General features: G+C 38.7%; 1 protein-coding gene across 2 annotated transcripts in view; it reads left to right on the forward strand.

Moving 5' to 3' along the window:
* Positions 1–515: 515 nt before the first annotated feature.
* The window catches only part of PLXDC2 (plexin domain containing 2), a 397,075-nt gene continuing 378,617 nt past the window's right edge, over positions 516–18,973 (forward strand). Inside the window, exons 1-2 of one of the 2 annotated variants that reach the window (XM_054695116.1) lie at positions 516–656; positions 984–1,724. In XM_054695116.1, the coding sequence (XP_054551091.1) occupies positions 1,613–1,724 (112 nt within the window). In that variant the 5' untranslated portion in view covers positions 516–656; positions 984–1,612. Of the gene's footprint in view, positions 657–764; positions 1,725–18,973 lie in introns of those variants that run through there. The other variant, XM_054695115.1, reaches the window with a different exon arrangement.

Below are 18,973 nucleotides of genomic sequence, written 5' to 3' on the forward strand. Positions count from 1 at the left end.
TGGAAAGGGTTAACACTGAGCACATCCCAGAGCTGAGGAAACAAAAACAAACTAGCAAGCTAAAGCCAGTTAAAACCCCATAGGAAATTCAATGGGCCTCCTGTTTCTTTAAAGTCTCCTTTTGCTCCTGCTGACACTTCACAAAGCAGCGGCTGCGGCTGGGGGGGGGACTGTGCTCCTGCTCACCACCTTCCTCTACCAGCCTAACCGGGCTGGGGTCGGAAGGGGCTTCTCAGGGTCAGTAACCGAGCTGCCTCTGGTTTGCTTTCTTCACACCCCAACCACTGCCACACACACCCTCCCGGAGCAGCCAGCTGAAATTAACCCTTTAGCGCCCAGAAAGACCTCCAGTGGCCAGCGCCCGCAAGGCCTGGGGCACCATCACCCCGCAGTCGGGCGCTAGGGCGCCCGGGGACCGGGAGGTGCTGGCACCACCCGCGGGGCTGCTTGGGGCGTGAGCTGGGTGCAGGGATGGCGCCCCAGCAGCACGGAGGTGCAGCCCGGCTCTCCCCTCCTTGCTCGCCCTCTGCCCGGGCGCTCCCGGCCACTCGCTGCACAGTGCAGGAGTTGCCCTCTCACTCCCCTTTGCTTTGCGCCCGGCTTCTTCTCTCCCCGAGCCCTCTGCCAGCCCAGAGGAAAGTGCAGCCATTGGACAGGTCGGTGCTGGCTGCTGGTTTGGGGAGGAAGGTGGGAGAAGCCTGGAGGAGAGTAGGGGGAGGGAGGAGGGAGGCGGGAGGAGGGTGCAGAGGCAGAATCGGCAAATTGCGAGCTGCCTCTCCTCCCCAAAGTGTGGAGCAGGAGCGTGGGGAGTGCAGCGCGGTGCCTGCTCCGCCACCAAACTCCTTGGGGCGCAGCGGGCCTCGGGGCCACCTTCTCCTCTGCCGGGAAGAACCCCTTCCAGATAGGTTTCAGCCTGACTTTTTCACCCCTGTTTCTCTCGTCTTCGTCTTTTTTTTTTTTTCCCCTCTGGCCTCCGACTTCAGACTGCTGCAGCCTGAGCCTTCCCGGGGCGCAGCTCTTTGGGGCTGCCCATCCCTCTGGCTGTGAAAACGGACGTGCGCCCTGCTTGGGGCGAAGCAAAGAAGAAAAACTTGTGGGAGGGATTTCGCCAACCCACTGTAACCCCCTTCCCGCAACCCCAGCCCTCGCTGGGGGCCATCCCAAGACCCGGGAAAGTTCCTCCGTGGCGACAGCCCTTTCGGATCTGGAGGCGGCACCTTCGCTGGCGCTGGAATTAGATCTGTTTTGAGCCCGGTGGAGCATATCGCAGGGGCTCGGAAGTGGTGGGCTCTGCCGGCGTGGAACCCAGAGTTTGCAAGCCCCGACTGCAAGTGGCCTTTCCTGCTGGCAGTTGTGCTGCGTCTGGATTGCGAGTGTTGTGGCAAGTTGCGAAGACAGACCCGAGGTCCGGAGAGGACTGAGCTCCTTCTTGCGCTCCCTGCTTCCTCTTCCCGGCTCTCGGGGTGCAAGCCCAGAGAAATTTACAGAGACCTCCGGTCCTGCCGCGAGGGTCCTCAGCGCTCAGCTCGGAGCTCCCCATTGCTACTTGGAGACCCCAGCGCCGGGCGTGGGGAAGGCCTGGCGGGGAGCGGGAGGGAGGTCGTGGCGCGCCATGGCGGGGTTCCTGAGGGGCGACCTGGCCGCGGCTGGAGTTGTGTTACTTTGCCACTTTTTAATGGACCGGTTTCAATTTGCTGACGGGGAGCCTGTGAACCAGATCAATGGTAAGATGCACTTTCGCTTGTTGATTTTGTGCACAGCGGAGACCTCTCTGGCACCCCTATACCCAACCCGTACCCACTTCATCTCTCTGCCCTTGTTAAAGTTATTGCAATTGCTTTTCGGGTAAACTTGGGTTTGTCAAGTCAGGAGGACGGTTGCCTAGAGAAGGATGGTGCAGAATGGAGGTATTCGTAAGGATTTGGGGCTTGTTGCACCTGAGCAGTAGGGAGCACAACTGTCTCCCCCAAATAGTGGGGGAGGGCCCTGGTGGTAGAGCAAGCTTTTCTCTAACTCCCTCGCCCTGGAGCCAGCATCCCCTGGCTGTCTCCTCTCGGCTCGGCTCCTCCTCCTTCCCTGCTGCTCAGATTGAAAGGCAGTGCGTGATGGGGGCCTTGGGTGGTGGACGTGGTGGCAGCCGGGGATTGCAGGGCTTCCCTCAGCTGGAGAAAATTCGCTGTGGCCTCTCGCCTTCCTCCCCCTGGCCATCCCTTCCTTAGCTTCTCGCTGTCTAGGGCTCAGCTGGTGCTGGAAGTGGGGCGGGGTAAGTGCGCTGGGGCGTGAAGGAGGAGAGTTGCTGGCAGAGGTGGGGCAGACACACCTCTGGAGACCAATCCCTGGTCCCATTGTCTCCCGCAGGCGGGTTTCACTGAGACGCCTAAACGCAGGCGGGTTCCTCCCAGGGCCTTGGCATTACCATGGTTGGACGACTCTGCCTCCGCGTCTTCCCGGTGGCAGAGCCTCCTGCTCCCCGGGTTCAACCACCAGGTGCAGGTGCGGCCAGGAGCCGCACCCCCGGGAGGAGTGCCCCTTCCACTGCGCTGCCCTGGGCCGGCTGCCTCTAGTTCCTCCCAGCGAGGAGCCCTTGAACCTGAGGTCCAGCTGCCTCTCCGGATCCTGCCCACTGCGAACCGGGTGTCCACTCCCCGGGTGTCCACTTCCCCTCAGGAAGAAAGTGAAAAACAAAAATTCAGGTAGAGAAAGACCTTGGTGGAATTCATGAGCTAGACTTGGAGAGGAGGTGAAATGAGCAAAGCACACTTGGAGGGGAAAAGAAAACAAAACTTTCTGGCTAGGATAACACGATTGTGTTTTAATTGTGAGGGTTGATGGTGGTGGTAAGTGATTCCTCAGAAGCACACGTGTTCGTTAATATCGCACCTGTAAGTCACAGGTGGGAAGACTAGGGCCATCACCTGGGGCTTCTAAGTAAGAGGAATCTTGAAGGAAGTCTTTCAATGAAATTTTACCAAGCTGAGACCCAGAAGACAGCAAAACACCAAGTCTGCTCGTGGTGGTGGTTTTTCATATAGAGAAAGCACAAATTCTGACTGCAGGTGTGTGTGCGCTTGGGGGTGGGGGACCAAGATTGTCACAATAGTTTTAAAAGTGAATTAAACTCAGATTAACTGGTTGTCGATTTATCTTTGTCACATGTAATTCTTCTGTATAAATGTACATAGGTTGGTTTTGTCAGTAACCATACTTTCATTTATTTTTCCTCATTTTTATTTATGTCAGTAACCATACCTTCATTTATTTTCTTATTCATCTATTTACAGAATTGAGTGAAAAAGTAGCAGTTATAAATGTCTTGTGAATTTCTTGTAGATATGATTGAGTAAAAAATAATACTTTTACCTCTCTGGAAAGTAATATTTATTTTAAAAGGTACAGCAATAATTTTTATGGCCATATCCAAGGAATGAATACATACTTAAAGCAATTACTTCATCCCAAAGGAGGTTAGAGAAGTGTGTGCCAAAATGCATCCCCAGCTTGAAAACTTTGAGAAAATTTAAAACTAAAAGCAATGTCAACAAAATGTTGAGTTTTCTGAACTTTTTTCATACACACACATGATTTACTATTCTAAGTCCAAGTTTGGAATGAAATCCATTCCACCCTAAGATTGCCAGATATACAAAAACCCTTTGCTTTGGGGAATATAAATTCCTAAATTGTCCAACTAAATGTACAGTAATTTCAAACTAATCCAACATTTCTGTTGGAAACTACTCTAGGAACTCATATATTTACAGAATAGAGTGAAAAAGTAGTAGTTATAAAAGTCTTGTGAATTTCTTTGGAGGTATATTACAAACTGAAGTAGCTTCTTTCCTAGATATCAGTCTAGGAATTCCAAATAATCTTAGAATTAAATGTTTAACCTGCTATATAAACTGTAGCTATGAAAAGAGGGCGGGGGGAAATGGTACCCTTTGTAAAATAGCCTAGCTAAAAGTTCAATATGGGAAAATTAAAAAAATCCTACAGTCTTGAAGTTTTGCATTTAGCAATCAGAATTTTTATTACAGACATTTGGCATAAGTAAAAAAAAAAAAATCTGATTTCATAACAGGGACATTTTATTTTGCATTACTTTAGTAAATACTGCAGTTAACTTTATTGCCACCAGAGGGCAGAGAAACTGATATTTTTTGCTGGTATTTTTATCTTCCCCCAAATCTCTCATATTAATGGTCCTCAGTAATTTACTCTTCCTATATGCAATACTGTTGATATTTTGAATTACCATTTTGTAAATGGGTGGCAATTTACAATAAAAACAACTTTATTATGTTTCCCATTTTCATTTACACTAATGATGTATTCATTTATTCAAAATTGATATAGCACCTCCTACATGCAAAGTCTTGTACTTTGAGTACATTCTTGTGAAATAAAGCAGACAGAAAAATAAAATACCCTCTTTTGCACCATTATTGGAAATAATTAACAAAAATAACAAAATATTAACAACACTGACTTTAAAATCTGTTATGACTGAAAGTTCTATATCATAATAAATTTATTTTCATGATTAAATATAATCTACACATACCAAAAAAATTATTTGCCCATGCCAAGTAGTATATCTGAACACCAATATTTAGAGAAAATAAACTTAACCTAAATGTTTCAAATCTCACATTTTTCCAGTATAGTTATATATTTAACCTTATCTTAAACTTATTGTAAACAGTTTATTAACCCTGTCTAAGGACAATGAATATTAATGTCTTGAAGAATTTTAAAATTTAAATGAGGGAAAAAAGGTGTAAAAATATGTAGCTAAGTTTTGGCCTCATTATTAATCTTTTATTTTTTATTTTTTTATTTTTTTTTTTGTGGGTCCCTTGCTGGTGGCCGGGGATCAAACTGCCAATGCAGAGGCTGCGGGCAGCCTCGCAACCCAGAGCTCAACCACTGAGCCACCAGGGGAGGCCCACTCATTATTATTCTTAACTGAGATTTAATCCACAAGAAAATATATTACCATTGTTTAGATAATAAGAATAGTTTAGGACTCCAGGGAAATTTCACTTTTTAAAGTGTCTAATATTGCTGTGTTCTAGAAACAAGTAGTTTAGCAGGTCATTTACATTTATTTTAGTAGCTTTTTTTCTGATTTCATTGGAGTTAAAAACCCAAGATTTACAAAATCAGCAAAAACTATGAACCAGAGACACTCTATGAGGGGTGGGGTATGGGGAGGGGAGGGATTGGGGTCAAAATAAGGGGGCTGCAATTGTATGGGGAATAAAAAAAAAAATTTATAAAAATTAAAAAAAACCCTAAGATTTAAATATTATTAATTTGTGGACTTTGTTATGAACGTATCCTGTTGAGAAATATTGTTAGTAGTATACATTTTCTTACTTTATATGTATCTAGAGCAAAAAATATAGCAGGGTTAATTTAAGTGAATATTTCCTATAAAATACATATGGGTCAGATTATTTGGCAAGTGACAGTTGCCTTTTGTCAATCAATGACTTGTGATTGCCTCCAAAAATATTCAAATATGAAGTATGAAAGTCTTTTTCCCTTAAAGGATAGTTACAAGTTAAAGTCTGAGGTTTGGTAAATTTGAGCTGAGACATAAATGTGATCTAGAACATGTATGCCAGTTAAGGTTTTAGTACGTGCGTGATTGCATAGAGATTTGTAGTTGTTTTTAAGGCAGTTTGCATGTTGTTAGGTTTGATCTTTCAGAAACAGACTCTTAGAGAATGCTTGAGTATAACTTATTAATAGAAGATGGTAATTTGCTCCAGCTTTCTTCTCTGTAAGAAAAAGATAATCTTCTGGAGCAATTTAGACAATATGGTTTCTTTGCCACTTAGTTTTGTGCTTCTTAATAGATATCTCCTATCCTAGAAACAGTATATTTTTAAAGATGAATTATTTGATCAAAGTCTGTGATCATGAGCTCCATAGTTTTGAGCTCATTCCCTGTCTCATTAAATACAGTCTCTTCACGGTGGCTTTCTAGACTGAGGCCACTACCATGTGGTCTCCATCCAATTTCCACTTCTAACTTCTCTGCATATTTGACAGTCTGACCAAATGGAGCCTGGATGCTCCTTGAGTAAATACAAGGTGTTACTGTCTCTTTGCCACCTTTTGCTCTGGCACTTCTAGTTCCACCTCCATTTATCCATCTATCGTTTCCTTTCCCTTACAGGTTTATCTGAAGTGACACCCTTCAAAAATACATGTCTTCGAACACTTAGAAAATTTTATGCCATTTTTGAGGCACTTAGTTGACTATGTAATATTGTAGGTTTTTTCCCTTTTTGCATCCTTTATTTTCTTCAATCACATCACATGTTCTTAAGGTCATGCCTATTGTCATTCATTTTTAAATCCCCTGCAACATCTACCACATAGGTGGGTAATAATAGGTGTTGAACTGACTGAACCGAATGGGATTATATTTCAAGCTAGATGCACTTTTGATTTTGAATGTCACCTTGGGAAACTTTTTATGCTTCCCACTCTATCACTTTTTCCATAAATATGATAGAAATGAGTATTTAGACTAACTTTACAGAATAATAGTTCAAAATGAAAGAATAACATCCCAAGGTCCGCAGAATTGTCAGAATTTATTTGGTGCATCACCTGCCTATCAATAGATAGAACTTTCAAAAAGTACATCCCACCGTTCTACTACATTCTGTTGTTGAATTTACACTTGTGTTCTTAATCTAATATCTTAAATTACAGTGTATGTGTATAAACATATGTGCATATACATATGTGTACACACATGAAACTGTACGCGTACATATATAGAGTGGTGATACTCTATTTTCAGTGCAGGTGAACGCTATTAAATAATTTTAGTTGTGAATTTGCTTTTGAACTGAACTGTGCTTAGACTTCATGCCATTAACCTACGCTGAAGGAGACTTTCAAAGCAGAGTCTAACAAAGTTGTTATGATAGCTGTTTTGGGGGTGATTAGAGATATTGTGCAATGCATCACACAGTTTCTGCTCCTTAAATGGGAAGGGGGAAGGGGAGAGGAGGCTGGAGGAGACTTTGTGTTTTAACAAGAGAGGTAATTATTCTTCTGAACTATTTTTTTTTTGTATCTTCTGCACATTATGAATAGTGAATAGTGACCAGACTTTAAAATTCTGTTTTCTTAAAAGTTCAGAGCAAAATTTATAGCTAATCTCAAACAAGTATAGAAACCTTCTGACCTTTATTTTGTGCACCTGCTACTTGCTTATCTGGGTCCTTTTCTTATCTTTCCTAGTTTCATTTTTCTTTTGTTCAGCTGTTCTCCCTTAAAATCTTTGTATTTGTTTTGGAAATGGGAAATAAGCAAATGAAAAGTAATGACTGATATAGACAGTTTCGTTTTACTTAATTACTTTTCAGCTTTCTCTTAATCTGACCAATTCCAGTCTTTTGCCCTTTATTCTGAGTATATTTTACCAAAACTTAATGATCTCTTCATAGCCATCATCCCCCAGGAGGTCTTTCTTATTCCCTGAGGCTCACACAGGATGTCTGCTCTCACTATGTTCCAGACAATGATTCTGTCGAACTGAAGTTACTTCAGAAGAGCAAACCATCAAGAATGCTTTTGTTGAGACAGTGTCTCTCACTCTTGATTGTGTCATATATTGTCTGGCCAAATGAAGAGAAATAATATCTGAGGAAAGAATCAAATATAAGATATTCTCTACGTTATTATAACCAGACTTTGAACCCATGTCATAGTTGTTCCTTGATTTACTTTCAACCTCTTTAATTTAAAACATGGTGAGGTATGGGATGATGGTACAGATTTGGGCATTTAAATAGAATTAGAGTTCTTGTCTGGGGGTTGTTGGAATTAGTATAGCCTGTTAAAATTGCAGATCTGAACATGGGGTCAAACACTGTATGACCTTCCTTGAAATCCAGACTTTTAATCCTTTCCTCAAGAGGCCAACCAAACAGATCTCAGCACTACTAGCTCTCTTTTTTCCTCCAAATTAAAATCGGCTAGCCTCACTGTTTCTGCTTCAGGCATTTTATTAGACATTGGTCTCTGATTTTGTTAAGAGAAGTTCTTGTAGGCAGTGAATTATACTTTTCTGAAATCTCACTATTTATATTTAGTTTTTGTCTTTTCCCCACTTATTTTTCTTTCATTCATTAATTGGAAATTTTCTCTCAAATCCATATTGTTCAAGGTCTTATCCTATAGGAAAGATACATAGCTTACTGAGGCTTTGAGATGCTAGAGAAGAATAAGGAATTTGCCCTGTCGACAAACTGAATAGGAATCACAATATTTAAAAGTCAATTTTCTACACCTTCCTTGGAGCATGCAGCAAGAGGAGATACTAAATAAAGCTGGTTATTGTCTTTAAGTGGTGCTTAATAAATGCCCTCTGCTTTATTTAGATTAGGATAATGTATTATTTGGCCCAGTTAGAATACAGAACATTGAACATGCCATGATTTTTTTGGGTAGTGGTAATATTCTTTGTGTGTATGCTGTACTGCTAATTCCCAACTTTCTGCCCACTGAAACCGTAAGCTGAACATCCAATAAATGATTCATTGCCCTCAACCCTAAAAGGGGAATAAGACAGAACTTACCATTATAGAAAGTGAAATTCACAGATAATAATGATTTTTGGAGATGTGAAATAGCCTTGTAGGTATATTTCAGATGAGGTTCATTCTGAGTTTATTATACATGTTTGCTTACTTCTCTCCATCATACAAATTTAGAATGTAGCTACTACTAACACAATGAACCTGATTATTTAATTGGTATATTTCTTTCATTTGTTTACCTAAAGAACCCCACTGACCTTAAGGGATAGCAAGTAGCAAGGCCAGAGTTTCACTGACTTCTTTTGACTGACCCTCCTCTTCCCGTTTTACTGTATATTTTCTTCAATACATTGAGAAGGACCTTTACACAAGTTACCTTCATGAATCTACATTGTAAAAGAGTCATGAAAAGTCCATGGAAATAATTTTTGGTATACTGAATCCTATGAGACATAGGAATTCCTGATATTTAAAGGAATCCTCTCCTGACATTTGATTAGAAAAATTTAACTATTTTGCTAGTCGACAATTTTTTATGTTTAAAATTAGCTACACTGTACTGTATATATACATTCTTTCAAGAATTATATCATCTGATATTAACTAGTTTCAGTGTTTGTATAGGTCCTAGGAATAGACACCTTTGGTTATTGTAATTTTTAAAATTTTAGGTAGTTTTGAAATACAATTTCTTTTATTCAAATTCAATGAAATTTATGAAAGCTTTTCATTTGACATGAAGTGTGTGCAATTATATTTCCTATATCAACATTGTGGTGACATTTCCTAATGTAGCCAGACTTGCAAAACACTGATAAATATGTTGTGAAACAATTCTGGGTGAGGCAGATATGTAATAAATCACATCACTTGCTGTTTTGTACACATGTATTACATGTATTTGTGTTAGTCCTAATTTTCCCACAGTTGATTTATCCAATCTTCCAATTATTTTCCCACAATGGATTTATCCAATCTTCAATCCATGAATAACTGGTGCTGTTTTGAACCAATGCTATGCATATCCTGGCATATGTCGCTTTGTGTTCATATGCAGTTACTCTACTTCTGTTTAGAGAACTCATGGGTTACTGCACTTGTGAATGTTTTGTTACAAAAGATAATTCCTGAGATAAGCCCTGCTAGATTTTACAAGATGAAATATTTCAAAAGTTAGCGTAGGGGAAACCCTGATAATTATCCCTGTATATTTCAGTTTTTTAATTACTTTAACATTATAATAAATCTTTATATATGGCAAGGCAAACCTGTCCTTCTTGTTCTTGAAGTGATTAAGAACTAAGTGCATCAGGGCCTCCCTGGTGGCCTAGGGTTAACAATCTCAGTGCTGTCACCTTTGTGGCTTGATGAGTTTGGTGCCCCCCACATCCCTAACCAACCCCACACCAGGGAGCTGACCCATATGGCACAGCAGACCTCTCCTGTCTTGCCCCCTGCTCCCCTCAGCAGTGTATTTCAGTAGATCCACCTGTTCTTTCCCCACTCTGTCTCTGGTGACTCCTCTAACCCCCTCACCTCTAGCCTACACCCAATTTTTCTTTGCAAAAATAAAATAAAATAAAAAAAAACTTACCAAAAATTTTTGAAAAAACAAGAACTAAGGGCTGTCCAACATCCTGCCTATTCTGGAAGACCGCTTGCTTTTCTATATTTTACTGTACAATGAACTTTCCTGGTTTCACTAAAATTCTGTTGTATTTATGATTGAAGAGTGAAATCTCAGGGTCATTTGATAAAGATCCCCATTTCTAAACAAGTTGGGGACCAGAACAAGTACCCTAGTACCTTATAATAAATTGCTAATAGTAGCTATTTGGCAGTGGAATTTTTTGGTTGAAATGATGTCCTTAGATGGAGGGCCAGTGCTGCTTCCTGATCACCATGAAACTAGCCATACATCTGATAGTTTCTAAGGAAATACAGGAGGACATCATAGGTCAAGTAAAATAAACAATTCAGCTAAGGTAAAGAATTTTAATTCTTAATTTTTACCACAAATGAGGGGCAAGCACCTGGCAAATAATATGTGGAAATGGTGACATTTTTGTAGTGTCCCTTTACTGACTTAGCTATGGATGAGTGTAACAGTTCTAAGCATGATTTTAGGTTTGGTGCTTCATAAAAAAATAGTTCTAATGAGTGGTAAAATCCCTTGGCTTTGGGAGTCTCTCTAATGTTTCCATTTCAGCTAATCCATGTTGATTCCATGGGAGATTTACATTAGAAGAGAGTTAGCAACACATTACTTCCATAAACTACAAATGTTTATAAATAAGGGGTTTATAATTTGCTTGGTTTGAAATCCTAATTTCACCTGTATGGCAACAGAGTTTATAACTGACTATTGCTCTGAACTCATACATACTGATCTGGATGTTTTTTAATTAGGAGCAAATGAACAAGCCAGGCAGCTTGTTTTATTTCTTTGTTATTTAGCCCTCCTTATCTTTTTAACATCTGTTGTTCATTTCAGATATTTTTAAAAACAAGCATGATTCAAAGTCATTTTGCAGATGATAGCCTCATTGTCTGGACATTGCAAAATAGCTTTATGCAGGAAGCCAAATTTGTGCAATCTCAGTTTCATCAAGCTGTTTTTAGAATAGTGATTTGTAATATAGGCGCAGCCAGTACGAAAGTGATTTAAAACAAACAAACAAACAGACAGACATTAAGCAATGACGTTTTGACTTCAGACTGTTTTTCTCTATCCCTGCTTCCCTTATCCTGGCTCCACAGGTCACCATCCTTTCTAACCTATTGATAGATTAGGTCAACAACTTCCCACTTTGCTTCCAAAATGGTCCTGTTGGAATTCATTTTTAACTTCATGACCAGAAATATCTTTCTAAAATGCGAATCTGGCTGTTATCTTCTGTTGAAAATACCTTCATGTCTTCTTCCTACGGCTCTCACTCTAAAGGTCAAAGTCTTCAATCATCTGGTACTGGTTTACCTCTCTACATGCAAATTCATGACTTCCTACCTTTTGCTCTTTCAAGTTTCCCACATGCTCTCTCCCTGCTGAGACTGCACATGCCCGGCCCTCTTTACTGGAGCAGCCTTTTCTCCTCTTTTTGACTATTCATCAGTGCTCAGTTGAATGATTTTTGGCACAATGTATCATTTTTAATGTTTCTCTACCAACTTCAAGTCTGAGATGAGTGCCTTGCCAAGGTACAGTCTTTACCTCCTCATCCAGTTGCTTCCAATTGTAGTGTAAGTAATCAGTCTGCACTTAACTGTAATCTACTCAAGGTTAGAGACCATATGTGATCACCACTGCCTCCTTAGCTCTAAGATTAGGAAGCACTCTGTGAAAATCTATTGAAAGAGTCTTTTTAGAGTTCTACTTGTGTGATAGTACTATATTTGTTCAGATTTATCACTCAGGCTAATAGCTTTGTTTATACCTTATTTCTTTATATTTCTTTGGGCAACATTTCTAAATGATAATTTCTTTAACATCATATCTCTGATTTAAATAGCAGTGAATAAATATACATAAGGGAGATTGAGTGACTTCAGACTAAGAGAATTTGCAAATGCATTTGTGAAGAATTGAGAATTCATTTACATTTGAGGGTTTGGGAATAATCAGACCATTTATAAGCGAGGAAGAACAAAGGGGTATTTCAATGATTTATAACCCAACAAATTGGATTGTCAATTTTTTATGTAAAAATAAAATAATTGGTTAGTTTGTGACTCTGGAGAGAATTCCATACAGAGGATATATGGTTTAACAGTAAACAAAATAGAAATTAGAGATAGAAGCATGGCATTTGCATAAACAACGCTACAGATAGTGCAAAGCTGAAGTTGTATACTGTAAGTGGTACCTGAGAGTAGATATTTAAAAGATTTCCTGATAGGAATCATTGGGCAACCTTTTTAAACATCTTAAATATTTGTTAAATAAACTTTCTGCAAAAGTTAATTTGGTAGAGTCTCATTTCAATGACCATTAAAATAATTCAAATCTTAGCCATCATTAACATCATTAACATCAAAAGTTGTGACTGTAATAGATTCTTCCCTGTTGGTTTTATTAAGTAACTTTTTGTCCCCCTTGTCATTTTGCATATTAAATTCTCTTACATGAGTCTTGTTTTTCTAGCCCTGTCTTTGTATTTAATTTGGTATATTCCTTTCTTTTGTTGAGAAGCTCTTTCCTCCATGTGTGTAGATAAATTTTAATGCAGTAGAAAGGAGAATGCCTTAACTCTTTAATGGGTGACCCATCCTAGCTTTTCATCCATTAATCTATACCCAGAAGAGAGAACAAAAACAAAACAAAACATGAAGCTGATAATAGCTGATCCATCTCCAGTGTTTATTCATTTTATTTAATGTATTTAAATTAGGGTTTTCCAGACCATTAAAACTTTAAAAATAAAACAAAAATAGAAAAACTACATTTCAAACATAGCACCCAGCACACAGTAGGTCAATTTTAATACTTATTGAATAAAGGCTCACAGGTCTATTTTATTTCTAATAAGCACATCAGCTCATTCTTCCATTTATTTATTTACTCAAAAAGTAGTGATTTTTTTAAATGGATGGAGAATACATAAATATCTTTATTGAAAAACAAAATAGATTCTTGCAGGTTAATTGTGAACCTAGCCATTCTATCTCATATTCCTTCAATTGAACTGGGAATTGCCAACTGTGATGCTTATATATGATGAGTACTTAAAATATACGGCATTTTCATGATGTAACTTGAAAGTCTTTTATAAAGTTCAGTTTACCTAATTTTCATGTTCAGCTTTTCTATCGATGGGATAGTTTCAGATGGAAGATGTTTCTATTACATCAATATAATTTCATAATTCACAGTTCAAGATAAAAATTAGACATGGTTTCTATACTTAATGAACGTGTCCTACTAGGGGACAAGAGCATGGACATAGGATGGGTCCAGTAGAAGAACTATACAAGTATGAGTGTAATGCAGGGGAAAAAACAATGTTTATTGTGGGTAGCCAAGCCATGGGAGGGCCTGGCAGGGGTCGAAGTGGATGGAAATCTCGCTAAGGGAGAGAGCTTTTGAAGGGTGCTTCTAATACTGAACAGACTTAGTTCTCAATCTGTTTCACCTAGCTGGGCTGGGCATTTATTAGGGAGGTGATCTTGGGCAAAAGTATTAGCCCTTCAGACCTCCCTCTCTTCATCTGTATGGGAATAATATTATCTGTCCAATAATAATCACTGCAGTGAAAAATTTCTGTTATCTGAAGGTTTGGTTGGGTTACTATCAAAATATAAGAAAGTGTGGAAATAGCAAGTTGAAGGAAGGTTGTAAACAAAAGTAAACAGGGCAGAGAAAAGCACGGAGTGGTTTGAGTAGGCTGCATTAGAAAATCTTAAGTATTAATTAATGCCATAAATAAAACTATATCATCTTTGGTCTAGTAGTAATCATACACAGTGGTGCAGTTAAAGGTTCAGGGAAAATGAAGGCGACTTAGCATTTTTGACGGCCATATGACCATTAAATGGCGTGCACATAGACTCCTTTGACAAGACTTTAACTTGGTGACTAGGAATGCAAAGCATTGCTCTTCTTTTTCACCCAGAATCTTCCCTCCCACTCAGTGATAGCCTATGGTAGGATTTGGATTTGAAGCACATTATTCCAATAAAGTATGCTTTAAATGAACAGTCATAGAGTTTATTTTTAACAAATTCATGTTTGTGTAAAATGAGATGAAGTTCCCAGAAACAGCTTTATTGGTCTTGACTGAGGGTGTGAAATGAAATTCTGCCGTGTCATTTACTTTGGGGCAAGAAAGTAATAGTTTGACCTTATTTATATACTTGCTTCTAGAGCTAAACTACCTGATGGGATTACACAACTCCCTTAGATGACAAGTTAGCTTTTTTGGATAATGATATTCTATTTATAAAGAAATCAAAATACTTCCTGTCTTTTAGTGACTTTATCTGAAAAGGTAAGACACACACACACAAACACACACACACACACACGAGGAAGATAGCTAGTCTAGGAGTATTTCAATGAAAGAGAAGGTATGTCAAAATAAGAAATGAATATGATCTTTTAAAAAAATCCATAAATTTCTGAGCATTCACGTTTAACATATTTCTACAGTCATTTTGTCAAAGCCAACCCCATGGCCCTGGGTAGGAGAAATGGCTGTGCTTATGCTTACAGCTGAGAGGAATGGAGCAATTCCTCTTCCTACACTACTGTCTTCTAATGTAGCAGTGGTTTTTCACTTAAGGAGTCATGTTCTATGTTAGTATATCTAGGAAAATGTAAACATCAAAGAAGGAACTGTGGTCACCCATGTGCTTCCTATTTGAAACCTTTAGAAGAACAGGTGTGGTAAAGAGAGAATGATAGTGTTCAAACAGTGTCTAAACAGACAGGAAAAGGCAGGGTCCTGGTTTGACCAAGAATAGCAAGACATCAGTAAGTGTGTGTGTGGGCATGTACTTGCCAGCTGGAGTGTGTATGTCTGTGTGTGTGTTTGTGAAAGTGCTGGGATTACAGAAGTGGAGGAACAGGAAAACCTGTAGGGGACTTAGAGAGAACAGCTAAAGAGGGAGTTGGGTGGGTTCTGAGTATCAGCCAACATATACATATTCTCTGTACAGTGAGTGTATAGTGCCTGGGCACCATTTAATATACACCTGTCGATACATTGTTTGCTAATTTTATCAGAAGTGAATATAATTTTTCAATATATCCTAATTTGCCAATTTGATTAGCCTGTAAACTGGAACTAGCTTAATATTTATCATTTCAAAAAGACAGAGATGGTTGAATAAAATTGAAATTATTGTGCCATTAAGTTGGTGTTGATGGTGAAATTTACTTCACATAATTATTTATTCAATCGATAACCACTTACTGGATGCATTTTATGTGTCAAGCATGGTGCTTTAAAGAGATTAAACAATATATATAGACTTTGCCAGGCACAGATTACAGTGCAGTATTAACAAAATAGGAAAGTAAACAGATAATTCTAAGAGATTATAGTGTGGGGGTGGGCAGAGGGAGGCAGAACATGCTGTGGCATTCATAAAAAGAGGACATAGCACTAGACTAGAGGGAGCTGGGAATATGTCCTACTGAGGGTGTTTCATTCTCACTTTTGAAGTGTGAGTGAGAATTAGTAGGGTGTAGAAGGTAGAAATACATTACAAATAGAACAGCCTGGAGGCAGGAAACAAGGTACTCTTTAGGAAACTGACTGCCTGGTGGGGAGGGACTCACAAGACTAATAATGGTCTCTTTTACCATAGACAGATGTTGTTCTCCCCTGAAAGTGATAGCTGGCCAGTCACAGATTTTTGTCAACTGAGTGATAAACTCAGATGGGTCTTTTAGAAAATCCTTGAGTGTTGGCGTGGAAAACAGTTAGGAAAGTGCACACCTGGAGATCGATCAGATTTAGGAAGAAACTACTAGATTAATAAGGATGAAAAGTGATGAAGTTGCAAATAAGGGAAGAATGTCTATGATAATGACCAATTTCCCCCAGATGCTTTAGACAATGGAAAAAATAAGCTCATCTTTAGACTCCTTGAGAATCGAAATGTTTATGAGACATCCAAGTAGAGATACCAAGTGAACCTCTTGGATGAGATCAAGATGTGGAGTCATCAATGTATCTATGGTGGTGGAAGCCAGCCAAGAATAGACTGAGCAGAAGTCCAGGTCAGAGTCCTGGAGACCTGGACTGGGAAGGACCCCAGGAGTGAAAACAAAGATGAGTAATTAGAGAGGCAGATTGGCAGGAGGAGAGGCAAGGAGGTGTCATCTGGGATTTAGTTAGAGTGGTTTAGGTTGAGGAATGGTGCCAACTGGTATCAGATCTTAATAGAAGACATGATGAAGCTGAAAGGAGAAAGTAGTGATATAGATGAAAGTACAGTCATTAAAAAGCATAGACTGAGAGAAATGACAAAGAGGAAGTAGCCAGAGGTTTGTAGAGGGGTAAGAGAGGGTTTTGCTGGAGGAGGAAATTTGAGTCTCCTGATAGGGATGGGGATAGTAGCCAGTAGATAATTGGATAGTTTGAGAATGTGACTATGTTATAAACAAATTATGTTAAGCTGTCTCTAGAAGATGACCCCTGCTTTCCCCAATTTATGCATCTTGACTTGAAGAATACTTTATTCTATCTCATGTTAGAAGATCTGCTGTGACATCTAATAAACATTTAATTAAAACTTAGATGATATCACTTTTTATGTAACCCAAAGTTGTTAAATCCATGAAATCTCTCAAATGGAATAAAGTTTGTTGGAAAGGGAATTTCCTCTTGAGCAGCAGCAGGAAAATGAATAAGTTCCATTTATTTTACCAGTTAAATCTGGGCTACAAAATGGTTGAACATGATAAACAATTTGATAAAGAATTAGCATTAGGAAGAGTGTATTTAAAATAATTTGTTTTGTTTTCAACATTTTTTTTATTTCAAGCCAACATACATCCTGAAGGAAAGGGAAGCAATGATTTCATTGTTCTTTTACGAATAGGGAGATCAGGAATTAAAATAATAAATTGAAAACACAGGGTTATTTTTCTTTGCTGTGATTATTTTTTAAATGACTCTTTTGAAGGTGAACTCTTACAATGATTAAAACATTGCTTTATACATCGTAAGTATTCAATTAATGTTTGTAAACAATGAATTTTTTAACCTTTAGTTGTACTTAAGAAATCAAGGCAACAACTTTGGAACTATCTTGTCACTAAGAAATGGTAAGCTTTAATAAAAGAGGTATTTATTTCTCTCAATATTGCCTTCAAGGTGAGTTAGAGTTATTAGGAACAGTTATTTTATAAAATTGTTAGGACTGTAAAAGGACTCATTGTTATCTGTAACATGCTACCCAGCAAGACATTCCTGACAAGCTTGAAGTTAAAAAAAAAATGAAAACATCAAGCTTATATAACTTTGAAATTAAAATGAGAGCAAATGTTAAAACCACTGAATTCTTATCTGTAGGATATCTTTCATGATAGATTATACTTTGTTTTTCTTAGCAATTGGAACATTGTTCCATGATTTCTGAGTGTGTGTGTGTGTGTGTGTGTGTGTAAGAGAGTGGAACTGGGGCAAAGAGTGGGTGGGGGAAAAAGTAAGAGATGAAAAATGATATAGTTTAGACCAAGTTCTCATAATTTAATGTTATTTATGGATGTGCCATAGGTAGTTACTTAATTTGTGTTTTCTTAAGTTATCTATTTTAACTTTGTAATGCATTGCTTAGACCAAAACAACAAAATGCAAAATTAGTAAGACATGCAGAATGTAGAATATAAATGTGCATCCATTTACGGTGATCTTTCAGCTTGTAACTGAGCTTGTTAGGTCATTTATCATTGTTTGTCTATGTAAATGGCTTTGTCATATGCTTTCCTGTAAATCAGAAACACAATTTTCTCCTTTTTGTGTTTGTTTAGTTTATTTCTTGTTCACTTAGGAATCTAATATTTAACTTGACAAGGTAGTAGTAAAAAGTCACTAGCTTAAAACCATTTAGTCTTTCTACCACCTGCATTTGGATGAAACAAAATGAGAAAAATGGTTGAAATTCAGTGAACCTATGTAACTTTTTCTTAGTAAACATCCAGGCTCAAAATACCCACTTCTGTGTCTAGAATTGCTTATGCACGGCTTTCTTCATGTCTAAATGTGAGAATGTATATTGTGCACTCTAGAAGAGTACAAATTTTTGATATCTAATTTATTGGTTAACTTCAACTAGTGTTTTCTAGCTTGTAATAATAAATACATTTGAAATTCGTAGTTACGTATATTTAAATTCCAGTAAAGAAGACAAATGAGTTCGATAGTTCTCTTAACTTGACGGAATTTTGAAATAGTTAAATCATTGATTTAAGTCAATGATTCAATCCTATAGAGCAAAGATTGAAATATTGGATATTATACTGATATAAATCTTATTAGTAGAAAGTACCCTGGGAAGCCGCAAATGACTGACCTTTCTGAGTCCCTGCAGGCATTGTGTATACCTGCTATTCTAATGTCAGTTGTACATTTTGTTTTCTGATTGTTTCATTTGTAAGTCTGTGTTTTGACCAATTAGGTTTTTTTAAAGATTTATTTATGCATACAAGAAGTGTGGCACAAGCCAGAGGTGGGGGGAGTGAGAGGATTCACCAGAGACAGAGTGGGGAACAGAACAAGTGGATTGACTTAAATACACTGCAGAGGGGAACAGTAGGTGAGACAGGAGAGGTCTGCTGTGCCATGTGTGTCCCCTCCCTGGCCGGGAATGGCACTCATGCAGCAGTAGCTGCAGATTGCTTCATAGTGCTGATGCTTAACTCCTTGTGCCACCACGGAGTCCCCTGTTTTGAC

This window comes from Talpa occidentalis, unplaced genomic scaffold, assembly GCF_014898055.3.
Source record: "Talpa occidentalis isolate TD23 unplaced genomic scaffold, MPIMG_talOcc4v2.1 talOcc4.14, whole genome shotgun sequence".
NCBI lineage: Eukaryota > Metazoa > Chordata > Mammalia > Eulipotyphla > Talpidae > Talpa > Talpa occidentalis.